The sequence below is a fragment of the Lepus europaeus genome, chromosome 6 (assembly GCF_033115175.1).
Source record: "Lepus europaeus isolate LE1 chromosome 6, mLepTim1.pri, whole genome shotgun sequence".
Lineage (NCBI taxonomy): Eukaryota > Metazoa > Chordata > Mammalia > Lagomorpha > Leporidae > Lepus > Lepus europaeus.
In genome coordinates this window covers 78,452,913-78,465,444 of record NC_084832.1, presented here as the reverse complement: position 1 = coordinate 78,465,444, position 12,532 = coordinate 78,452,913, and the positions used below count along the sequence as shown (strand labels likewise).

The window sequence follows — 12,532 nt, the reverse complement described above, 5'->3', positions numbered from 1 at the left end:
GTGTACATTATTAAAGTAATAAACTATGCATAGATTTCACAAATTTCTCACCTGTTGTCACCTGCAAGTGCTCGCTCCCCTCATCCCACGGACCTTCAGTTTGGGCAGCTGCACGCCTGGCCCTGGAGTGGCCTGCAGGTGCCTGGCACTTGTGGGGTCACAGGAGTCCCCTGGGTCTGCCACCTCCCTTGGTGGTCTTGCAGGGTGCGTGGGCGTGGCCCTGGCGAACACGGAACAGACTCTGCGCAGGGCACCCACATCACAGGCCCCCTGGACCCCAGGGGGAACACCCCAGGATCCCCTAGGAATCAGCCCTGCTTCCCCGTTTTTCCGCAGTGCCCACCTGGCGATTGCCGGTTTCCTCGGCATGCCCTTCTGTTTTGGCATGTCTTGAGAGCCCTCCCCGCTGTGTGATAGCCACCTCCCAGTGTCCCTCCACCCACTGCGTGCACTAAACAAAGCAGACGTCCGCACAAGGAGCACACTGGAGATAGCCCCAGCACACGCAGTATGCGCGGGGACATCCAGAGAACTGCCCCTCCCGTACTGACTGTGCAGCAGGTGGAGGCCCACCAGAGAGATGCCTGCTGTCCCGCGTGGGAGACCTGTGTTGTCTCCGTGGGAGGGGGCCTGGAGGAGCCGGGAGCTGCCTGAAGGGCGTGGGGCTGTGGCGGCCCCAGTGTCTGGGCATGAAGCAGTGAGTGACAGGAGTGACACCTGTCATCTCATCCATGACACTCAGCAGGCGAGCGTCCTGCCCCCGCAGAGTCCACGTGAGTGCTGCAGACACAATGCCAAGGGCTGGTCAGCCGTTCTCGTTAGGACCTGGGGAGTCTGTTACATCAGGGTGAGGAAATAGGAGAGGACTGCTGAAGTTTCACAGAAAATGGGATTGGGACAAAGATTACAAAGTCATGTGCATCGAGGGGCTTCAAAAAGTTTGTAAAAATGTGAATCAAGAAAAATCATGCACGGATTTCTTTTCCAGGTTCCCTCGCCTGTCTGCTTCTCTCAGTCCTTTTGCCACACATCTCAACCCAAAAAGGGGGCCCGTGGGGCCTCTGCACCCCAAGCTCCGTTAATGCCCTGCCCGGCCCCAGCAGGGAATTGCGGGCCCGTGTGCCTCACTCAATGGTTTCTGGAAGTTTCTCCCGGCACCAGCACTGCCGCTCCAGCACATGCACCCTCCCCCTCCCCTTGGGTGCCCAGGTCAGGTGCACCCCAGCCAGCCCCGTTGCACGCTCGCTGTCCCAAAAAGCACCCGAGGGAGCTGTGGCTTTCCTTAGTGGACTTAACTGCCTGTTGTTTTCCCAAGGCCATTTTGCAACTTGCCTTGTTGCTGTGTTTTAAGTGTCTAGGGCAAACGGGCTTAATTTGGTAAAACTTGACTGGTGGTGTCTGAGCAAGGCCCGGCTGTGACGATGGGATTGGAAGCCCAGGTAGTTCCCTGGGGCTCTCCCTAACGCAGACAGACGCCCTGTGCAGGCCGCTGGATAATGTGCCCGAAGTATTTCCTAGCCAAACTGGAAGGGCAAGTTGCTGCAGGCTGGAACAGCTCTGCCTGGGCGCCAAAGCCCAGGCAGCAATTTTTCAAGCCGCCTGCGCTGCCGCACTGTGGCCACTCGATGGCAGTGTGTCACCGCGGGACCCAGGACCCGCCTGAAGTGGAGCGGAGTCCTGGGCCCGGCTGCTTGGCAAAGCCGGCCAGCAGTGTAAGGCAGGGGCTGCTGGGCCCCCGTTCTCGCTTCCCTGCAGTGTAACCGTGATCGCATAGAGCTGTCCCACGGCCCGCGCGCTCGGGTCGGCTTGCCGATGAGGCCGCGAGCTCAGAAGGGACCCCAGGCCCAGACCCCCAGCCAGGAGCTTGGACACAGCTCGGTCCAGCTCCCTGGACGGGGTTAAAGCTTATCCTGCAGGCAACAAACAGGTCTTCCGGGATAGTCCCAGAATCCCCCCTTCTGTGTGTGGGAACGAAGGGTGCTTTGCCCGCCTTGGCCTCCAGAGCCAGGAACGCCCCCTCTCTCAAGGGGGGCTCGGTGTCAGGTTCTGAGAGCTACAACCTGCCCTGTCCACCTCATTCTGCTAGGCGGACACGTGCGTGGCAGCCAGTGCAAGCCTAAGGCGACAGTAGAGAGGGGGGTTTGCAGCCTTTCTAGGGTCCCAGGTCCAAGCCAGGGTGGACAGAAGGACAGACAGGGAGGTGGAGGGAGGATGGTGTTGGGGGAGGGGGTGTGAGGGGTTCCCCAACAGAGGCTCAAGTGCTTGGAATAAGATACCCCCCCCCTCCCTGCCCAGTGACTGCAGGAAAATAAGGCTGGGCACTCCAGGCCATCAGCTGTAAGACATCAGAACAGGATCTGGAACTTTCCATGGGGGCACAGCCACATTGCCAGAATTCCCAAAACCACACCATACACACGGAAGGCAGAGACAGCATTTATTGGAATTTGTGGAAGCATAAGATAGCGCTTTTTTCCTTTTTTTCTTTTGACCATGGAAAGCACGGTGGGAAGTTGTGGATGTACAGTGTGGTCAGCAGAAATGGGAGATGGAAGAGTTTCACATTTTCTTTAAGGTGAGAGGCGACACCTGCACTTGCCCTTTAAAAAATAAAATACAACACAATAAAACCCAGAGGGGCCCAAGCAGCAACCAGCCTGGTTTGCAGTTAGCATCAGAATCGAAATCTAGTATAATTATTTAAGAAACTCTAAGAAAAACTAGTAGAAAAATAGAACATCAAACAAGCAAAAATTATCATACAATTTACATAATAAAATGCACAACTCTTAATAATGGCTCCACATTCAGTAGAAGACAGTTTGCTGGAAACCACAGCGCTCCAGGTTTGATAATAAACCCACCCTCTTCAGCAGCACGACCCCTGTGCCCCTAAAACCCAGTGAAGCCACAAGGCACAACTTAAGCAGGAAATTTATCTTAAATATATATTACAACGTCTCCAAAGGGAAAATAAGTCCCAAACTTAAAAGTCTGTGATGGAAAAAACAGGAAATCAGAGATCTTAATAAATTAACAGTCCCGATGTGTCCTCCTGGCCTGTTTCCTGTCCCTGCTGCACACACTCATACCCTGAGAAAATCCGCCGGGCCCAGGTCTCTGGGCTCTGCCCGCTCACAGGGTGACCCAGGCCTGTGCCCTGAGACCCTTTGGCGGAGCCAGGGCCCTCTGGAGACAACACACCAAGCCTCCGAGAAGCAGCAGGCACAGGAAGGCCGCAGACTCCAGAGAGGAACTCGAAAAGCAGTTGACACTGGTTTTTAGCTTTACAAAAGCCTTTAGGCATCGTAACCTCGCTGATGTGCGGAGGGTAGCATCTTGCACTACCGGATCAGTTAAGTGTGTCGCTACCCATTCCCCACAACATGTCCACAGGAGTCTGACAAAACGCACATGTCGCTCTTGCTGCGGGGAGGGAGGGGGGAACGTGTGATGCTCTTATGACCACGGCAAACAGACGCCGTTTGAATGACGTGCAGCAATTACACACGGCATGAACTCAGTGACAATTCCACGCACATAGGTCACACCCCGTCTCCCCAACAATTCCCTCCTCCCGAAGCTCGGCAGCCCCCGGGAGTGTGCACCTGGTGACAGCTCTCCATCCAGCCCGGGGCAGTCCTAGTGGTGTCGCGGGGGTGCGTGTGTGTAGATGCGCCCTGGCACCAGGGGTGGGGGCGGGGCCTCCAGGCCTGGGCGTGGCCATCTTTGTCCCAGGAATCCAGCCGTCCTTGCAGGACTCCCGGCTCCGCCTCCAAGCTCCACCTGCCTGGCCTTGGGTGGGACCGCCAACACTGGCTGGTGGCGGACGCAGGGAGAATGGCACTTATGACCCGAGTTCCAGCTGCCTGCCCCAGCGCCAGGCCGGACGTGCAGGCGGGGAGCGCGGCAGACAGGGCGGGAGGGCCTCCGCGTCGCAGGTGCCGTCTGGTGCCGTGCCGGGGGCGGCCCCATCAGCAGTCAGCATGCGGGACCGCATGGACGATCGCTGGATGGAAGGCGGAGGCTTGGTGGAAAGGGTTTGCTGCCGCACAAAACAGAAGCTCAAAGCTGGGGATGATCCGAGCCACGCGGCAGGCTTTCTGTCCCTCTCCCGGAGGCGTGAGCGGGGAGGGCGTGGGGCCTGCCCTGCCTCTGCAGGACTCCCCTGCTCTGGGGCCGAGGTCCTGGGTCCTTAGCGAATAGGGGTCACGGACGCACGCAGATGGTGGTGGCGAGGCAGGAGGGCCCCTTATTCATGGCACATGGGTCTTTCCAGGGTGGGTGGGCTTGCGGCTGATACAGATTGGAAGTTTCCCCTGCAAGATAATCCTGGGCCGGCTGTGAACCCAGGATGATTCTCACGGGCACAGAGACGTTAGGAGACGCCAAGCCGGGCCGCATCAGTTCCCATCCAGCTCCCTGCTCATACACCTGGGACAAGCAGCAGAAGATGGCCCAAGCGTCCGAGCCCCTGCACCCACGTGAGAGATCTAGAAGCAGCTCCTGGATTTGGCCTGGCCCAGCCCAGGCCTTTGCAGCCCTCTGGGGAGTGAACCAGCTTGCTCTCTCCCTCTTTCTCTGTAGCTCTTCCAAATAAAATAAATCTTTAATAATAATAATAAAAACAGAGCCGCGAAACGATGGGTCCTTTTTTTGTGCCCGTATGTGTATTCATTGCAGGGGAAGGCACCTGGGATGTTAAGAGAAAGCCAACTACAATGGGGGGTTCACCCAGACACCACTGCTTCCGGCCCTGTCCCCGTGTACAGGGCGCTCCCAACAACGGTACAGAAACGGCTCTGGATAAAAGCCAAGCTTGGGCGGGCACGGGGCAGCGCCTGGGCCGGCCCCAGTGTCCCAGACAAGCAAGAGGGCGGACCCACGCAGCGCGCCTTCCCTCAGTGCAATGCGTGCGACACGTGGCTGACCGCGGTCTCTGCAAGGTGCTGTCCTCTGTGGACATCTCAGCCAGAAAGAAAGAAAGAAAAAAAAGTTTCCCCTCCCCCCGCCAGCTGTCCTTGGACACCCTCTTTCCCTCGAGTTCTCTTTGCCTATGTAGAAAAATAAAAGAAGAAGAAAAAAAAAAAAACAGGTATTAGGTCCTAAGAAGACGACAGACAACCAAAACCCCAACAAAATAAGTTAATGTTTATCAAAATATTTTACAGCACCAAAGCTACATAAATTTAAATATCTTTCTTTGGAAACCCGAGCTCTGAGCTTCGTGCCACTCCCTCTGGGACATTCAGAGGGAAGCTTCCGGGAGGCAGGCAGCGACTGCCATGGGCTGGGCCCTGGGAGAGCAGGCCCTCGGGCTGTGGCCCTCATTCTTGGAGTGCTGAGAACCTTCTGGGAGGCGAGGAGAGACAAGTGCAGCCAACGTGTAGGCTTTTCCGTGTGGGAGGACAGCCGGGGAAGGAGCGGGAAACAGCTTTGCAAGCAGCTCTGGTGTTACCCGGGGCACCAGAGAGACCACCCGGGGCCTGCTGGCGCCGGAGACACCCACTCCACGGGAGCAAGGCCCCGCCGGCGCTCCCCAAGAAGCATGCGAACCAGGGCTGCCGCCTGAGCTGAGCGGGAGGGGCACAGCGTGCCGGGCGCGGACACCTGAGTCCCGGCGGGGCCTCGGGCAGGCTCAAGCACTTGAAGCGGGCGGGAGTGTGGCCGGCCAGGCGGGCGGTCGCGATCCGGTCGTTTTCCGAGCCAAGCCCCAAGGAAACCTGGCGCAGGGACTCGAGCAGCTGCCAGGAGGACTGAATCCCGCGGCGCACACGCAGGGGCTCGCAGCCCACGGCTGGGGTCACCAGGTCACTGAGCTGCCTCCTGCTCAGGGAACCTTAGGCACCCCAGCAGATTCGGTGACTGGGACAGCCCCCCGGAGAGTTCTACACGCCGCCGCCCCGAGGCCAACGCTGCGCCCCTCGTCTCCCGTTCCAGAGGCTTAGCATGCATGGCCAGCAGGGATGGAGGCCGGCAGCCGCGAGGCCCCGCCGGGGCTGGGGCAGCGTCTGGCGTGCGCACTGCGTAGGCGCCCCCGGCCCCATTCTCCCCGCAGCCGGAGGCCCTGCGTCCTTTGCAAATCAGACCCCTGACTGCAACCCCAGGGGCCGCCCACCGAGGGCGCCCGGCTCGCAGGGGCCGGGGTGGGACAGCAGCCGGGCCGTGGGCCTGTGGCCAGCCGCGGGGTGTGCAGTTCACAGGCCAGCATGGTCCCGGGGAGGGCAGCCCGCGGTCCCGAGCTGAGGAGAGAAGCTGGCCGCCGCGGCCCGGGACGGAGCTGGCGACAGAATTGCTGTTTGCTTGCTTTGGAGCGGGGGTGAGGAGACATGGCGGCCACCCCCTGCCAAGGAGCTGCTGGAGGTGACCGGCCTCAACCGCTGTGGCCGAGGCTGCAGTTCAAGTAATTGCCCGCTTGGGGGCGCCTGGGGAGTGGATGGGTCCCGCGGCCCCGCTGGGGAGGGCAGGGGGCGTGGCGGCCCTCAGCGGGCGGGGCTGCGCGTCACTTGCACTGGTCCAAGTTGCCCTCAGGAGTCCTTGCCTGGCCCGCGGCCAGGGACGCCTCCTCGCTGTGCCACAGCCCATAGCCGAAGTAGATGGCGAAGCCTGCGGGCCGAGAGCAGAGGGACGAGGGTGAGCGCAGGTTGCGCGGTCCCTGCCCCTGACTTCCCACCTCCAGAGAATTAACAGCCGCCTCATCCTGCCTCAGGCACGGGCTCCCGGCTGGCCTCACTCTGCAGTGTGCCCTGGGTGCACACGGCAGCCAGCCCCTCCTCCCCATCTCTCCCCTCCCAGGTCCTGAGGCCCTCCCACTTAGCCCTGGGTCACCTCCTGGAGGCCTAAGACCACCGAGCAGTCACCCGGTATGCCCCCCCATGAACCACGGAGACCAAGAAGGCTATGAGGGCACAAAGGTCAAGGCCCGCCCCCGGCACCTGCACTAGCACTTAAGACACAGGGAAAGGAAGAACCTGACCACCCCCCGCTGCCGAGGGCCAGAGGCCCAGAGGTGAGGGCACAGTCAGCCGGCTGCAGACCGGGCTGCACCCACCCAAGAAGGCCAGAGCCACCGCCGCGGCCTCTGTCCCAGCAGCACCTCCCACACGCCCACTGTCAGCAGAGGAGCTGTGGGCAGCCCGGGACAAGTACACCTGCCAGGCCCACAGCCCACAAGGACCAGGCACTGGCTGGGCTGGGAGGAGCCACAGCCCAGACTTCCCCAGTTGGGATGAAGCTACCCAGTGCCTTGCCCACCGCAGACTCACGGCCTTGCTCTGATGAATGCCCGGCTCTGGCCTGAGGAGAGCACTACAGTTTGGACAAAGGGCTATGAAAACGACAAGTGTGTAAATGGGAGGGAGGGCTCACTGCCTACCATGAGTTCAATTTTGATTCAGAGGAAAACGCTGACTACTACATGGGTTCTTAGGAAATCTGAAACACGGGGGACTTGACATCAACCCTCTGGCCCTGTAGCAGGAAGACAAATGACACAGCCTTGCAGGGCGGGGGGTGGGGGCACAAGAGCAGCCGGGGATATTGGCTGTGCTGGTCGCCGTGACACCCACCTATCAGCATCCACACGGCAAAGCGGACCCAGGTGCCCTGATCCAGCTGCATCATGAGATAGACGTTCACGAAGATGCTCAGGACAGGCAGCAGCGGCACGAAGGGCACCTGCAGAGACATGGGGGGGCGTCGGACCCCGCCCCCACCCCCACCCCAGCAGACACCGCCCCTCCCCCACCTCCAGCCAGGAGCAAATCTAAAGTGGTGGAGATTGGGTTTCATGCTACTCATTGCCAAAGTGAGCCCCCCTCTAGTTTTGCTAAAGAAGGGACTAGAAGGGCAACTTCCACTTTTTTTCTAAGGTTGGATTATTGTATTATTTTCTAAAAATGCAAAAAAAAAAAAAACCCAAAGCTGCAGTCTTCTCTGCCATCCACCCTACCAGATGGTCCCATGGACAGGCGCGCCACCACTCTCTCCAAAGCTGGCTGACAAGCACCGTCCTCTAGAACACCCAAGTTCCCCAGCAGGAAGACCCGAGTCCACGGCCCACCCCGAGGTCTCCCACAGGCCCGTGAGGCCAAGCCGCTCACCTTAAACGACAGCTTGGTCTTGCTCTCAGGCTGCCTCCAGATGATGGCTGTGACCAGCGTGCACAGCACAGCAGAGCCCGCGAGCACAAAGATGGCCCACAGTGACCCTTGGGCCAGGGCCTCCTTGCCGAGCACGGCCACAATGCACACGGTGATGATGAGAACAGCTAAGAGGGAGGAGAGACAGACAGATGCAATTCAACCATTTCCCAAGTCCTCACGGGTGTTCCCAGTTCTGTCCTAAAATGTGTCGAGAGCAGGGCTCCACTTCTGTGACGTCAGCTACAATCAGGACAGAATGACTGGCACCACAGACCAGCAGTGAGACGGACACTGACTCCTGCCCCCATGCACCCTATGCCCCAGGTCCCATACACAGAAGGGCATGCTCTTACCTACGAGGCTGGCGGAGACATTCACGATTAGCCCGGAGAATTTGGAAGGCTCCAGGGTTTTGGGTGAGAATACAGCTTTCAAAGAGAACTTCTCTGATTCTGGCAGAAAGCCTGTCTGGGAGTCACTGGTGCTCACCAGTTCATTCTGGTCCACTTGATCTAGCTCATCGGTCGTCCTGGCCATCTGGTACACCAGATTAGGCTGCTCTGGCTGATACCTGCGGAGAAATGTACGGGGCGTGAGCACCATCACCAGCTCTAATTAAGCAAAGGGACATATACCAACTCAAGTTCTTAATAAGTCTTCAAGGGCTGAGCTGCCCAGGACACAAGGCACTAGATGGAAAGGAGCCGATCAGAATGGTGCAGTGTGGGTACAGAACAGCAGAGACCTGGCTCCTGCACTTGCTCCTTTGAGGTCTCTGTTTTGGGGGAGCATGATGCCTACCACACAGAAGCCCAGTGTCCTGAGACAGTCTTGCTATTCCCCTACGAAACAGCAGTGGCCCGTGGACAGTAAGATGGCCACTTCTCACAAGATCATGACCGAAGGGAGCTAAGAGTATGGGTGGACACAGGAAGTGGTTGACAGGCGGCTCCTGCTAGATACGTGTCTGTGGGCTGCAGGGATTGACACACTGTGTGTGACTTAACTGGATCAGTGTATTGCAAAACTCCAAGGCCTCGGAGCGTGCGGCTCCGCAGAGCTGGGTGCAGGAGCAAGCCTGTAGCAGGGTTTCCAGTTTACCAGATGTCACAAGGAAAGTGCAGCTTTAAGGGAGCTTCCTTATCTCTTCACCCAAAATGACCAGAGTGCAAATCCTGGAATCTTGCAAATCTCTTCCAAGAACTTTTTGCATTATTTTGCAAACAACCTCTTTTAAGAGTGAGCATAAAGAGACTTAACCCTTTGCAGCCAGATTCCCAGGTGTAGCATCACTCAATCAGGACCAGGAGAGGGCCTCAGAAAACATTCTAGCACTGAGCCCCCGGGAAGGAATGGGGACGAGGCGGGGCTGCAAGCTCGTTCAGCTGATTGTACGCAGCCACTACAAAGGCTCCACTCAGGCCTTTCATAAACTAGCTGCCGAGTCCCTGAGAAATGGAAGCAACAGCTTGCGGGTTTAAATGCCTGAGAATGATCAAAAGGCTCTTGCCGGTCGGCTGAGAGGGTCCACAGGCACCTGTTCTCATGAAGAACGTTGTCTCGGCCATCCCAGAGGAGAGCCTTGGCCCCCAGTCATGAAGGAGCCCAGGGAAGTATAGGAGGGACAGATGAGGACAGCAAGGTACAACAAGCCACGGCAGAGCCATCCTACTGAGACTGTCTGTGGTCCCAGATGCCTGCTCCACACAAGACCGCAGCAGCCAGCACCTGGCAAGTGACCCTGAATGCCAACCCAGGCAGCTCTGGCCACACAATGGGGTTCACTCCTCCGGCCACAGTGTCCCAAGCTACAGAAGCATCGTGCTGACCTAAGCCTTTCCTGTCATGGATTCTCCCAGTACCTATGAGGGCCAAACCCCAGTCCCCACTGTCACAAGAACCTGGAGCAAGTTGCAGGTACTACCCTAAGCTTTCAAGAATTCTGACCCCAGGATCCAGATCCAGATCCAACAGAGAGGCTGCGAGTCTGTGTTTATCCTAACCCATAGCCAGAGAGAGGAGGGATGTGTGAGAGAGCGGGGTCGGGGGGCACCCCTGACGTTTCAAGGTCACATCCTCCCATCAAGGCTCTCAGACACCAGCGTCTACCCTCCCCTCAGCAGCACCCAGGGGGCTATCACCAACATAAAAGTCAAACCATCTACGCCATCCATTGGAACTGTTAGAAGGCCATCCTGGTGCACCTGCATTTCTGTCCTGGAAACCTACTGTAACAGATACATACCGCAACACCAACACACAGGCTGCCACCAGAGAGTAGGCCAGCAGAGTGCCGATTGACATGAGGTCCACCAGGTCCTTCAGGTCGAAAAGGAAGGCCATCACAGCTGGAGAAGAGACAGACATCGGGGTCCGTGGATGACCTTGTCACCACCAACAGCCACAACCACCCACCTGTGGACCAGGGCATGCAAGGGCCACTGCTTTTACTCGGACCCACCCCCAACCTTTCCCTGGAAAGACACTGCTAAAGACAGGTCAGGATTCAGTTACACACACAACCCCTAAGAGGTGGTCATAACAATTAACATTTGCATGTAGAGAACAAGCCATCCATCTAGCACACATGGAGAAACTGTTAGACATAGCTGAGGCCACACTGGAAGGGCCCCCAGGGGCTCCTCACCCAAACAGGGCGGCAGCGAAGGCACAGTTGTTCTTTACAGGTCAAATCCCTTCACGTGGGAGAAACGTTTAGAGTGGCTCCCAAATGATACCAGCCCTGTCACCATGTCCCTGCCCTTTGAAAAGAATTAAACACGCATGTGTATCTGAAAAGCCTTTATCATTTTTTTCTGAGAGTATATCTGTCTATTTATGTGGCTACGTACGTCAAGTCTCCAATTTAAAACATAACATACTGAGATGAACTTTGGGTACTTGCAAGTCACGTGCCATCAACATGAAACAGATAACCAGAAAACCATCATTTTTCCTCTGGAGCCCCAGGAGAACACCACACTGAAACAAACTTAAATTGAGGACGGCAACAGGTCTAAAGGGCCATGAAGCCCTTTCAGAAAGTAGAACGGTATCCAGCTGGATGCACCACAGGTGCCTGTGCTCCTACTCAGGTCTTAGAAAACCAATTACCACTCCCACGGAATGCGGAGAACCAATATACCCTTGGTTTGTGGATGGCATTTACTTTATGGTCCCTTGGAAAAGTCTGTCTTGATCTCCCTTTACTGGCACAGGGAGGAAACGTAGGCTTGTCTTTAATAGGATCAAATGATGAGTCAACACTGAAAAACTCAGCTTCCAATTCCTGAATCCCTTAAACATACTGACCATATCCTGAACTACAGTGCCCTCACTCTACAGGAATGTAGAATTCTACAAAAAAGTTAGTGAAATAACTTAAAAAATAACTTTCTTTTACTCTATAATATTAATACATATACTACATAACATACATAATATATATAACATAGACATTTGGCATAGCAGTTAAGACACCATGTGGAATAGCCACATCCCGTATCAGAGTGCTTAGGTTCAAATCCCGGCTCAACTCCTCATTTGGAGGTAGCAGGTGATGATGGTTCAAATGGTTGCATTCCTGCCACCCATGTGGGAGACCCAATGGAGTCCCAGTTACTGCCCAGTCCTGGCTGGTGAGGGCATTTGAGGAGTGAACCCATGGATTGGAGATTTTTCCATCTCTCAAATTAAACAATGTAGAAAAATAAAATACAAGAACATATCCCACTAAAAAATTAATCCACAAAACTAGACATATTTTATTGAGGGCATAAATACTAATGAAACATAGTAAATAATAATGCATTCACTTAAAGGCCAGTCAACAAGTCACTGGTATAACCTGCGACCACTGCCACGTGTCCTAAGGTAACCGAAGACCCACTGCTCTGCTTGGACCCTGGAGGGAGCCCGGCTGCTTCGGCATAAACACAAACCACGATCTCGAGTCAGCTCTGCCCCTCCTGGCTGTGCGTCCTCCCTCCCCTTCTCTGGGCCTCCACTGCTGCCGTCCAGTGGCACAGAAGGGCTACAAAACGCAACCGTGGAAGGAGGAGATCTACAGGACAGAGAGCAGAGTACGATCTGCCTTTCAGGTTCTCCCCAAGCCCCTTGTTCAGGACCCCTGGAACATCACAGGGCTCGCAGGGGTCTGGAGCCCACTGATGTCACCCATCAAAGCTATCAAAACTGATTTGCCAGAAAGAAGGCCCTATCCCAGACCTGCCAAGGTGGGGACAAATGGCCTCATCAGCAATACCACGGTGCCCTGGGGTACAGGCAATATGGCATCTTATAAAACTGACTTTCAGGGGCACTTGCTAGGGCCGGCGCTGTGGTGTAGTGGGTAAAGCTACAGTCTGTGGTGCCAGCTCAAGACCCGG

General features: G+C 56.4%; 1 protein-coding gene across 4 annotated transcripts in view; it reads right to left on the bottom strand.

Moving 5' to 3' along the window:
- Window positions 1–2,429: 2,429 nt before the first annotated feature.
- Window positions 2,430–12,532, bottom strand: part of SLC7A1 (solute carrier family 7 member 1) — an 87,921-nt gene continuing 77,818 nt past the window's right edge. For all 4 annotated transcript variants that reach the window (XM_062194419.1, XM_062194422.1, XM_062194418.1 and 1 more), the window contains 5 exons: window positions 10,390–10,492; window positions 8,498–8,715; window positions 8,103–8,269; window positions 7,569–7,677; window positions 2,430–6,606 (listed from right to left, as the gene is read on the bottom strand). In XM_062194419.1, coding sequence (XP_062050403.1) covers window positions 6,503–6,606; window positions 7,569–7,677; window positions 8,103–8,269; window positions 8,498–8,715; window positions 10,390–10,492 — 701 coding nt within the window. In that variant the 3' untranslated portion in view covers window positions 2,430–6,502. The remainder of the gene's footprint in view (window positions 6,607–7,568; window positions 7,678–8,102; window positions 8,270–8,497; window positions 8,716–10,389; window positions 10,493–12,532) is intronic.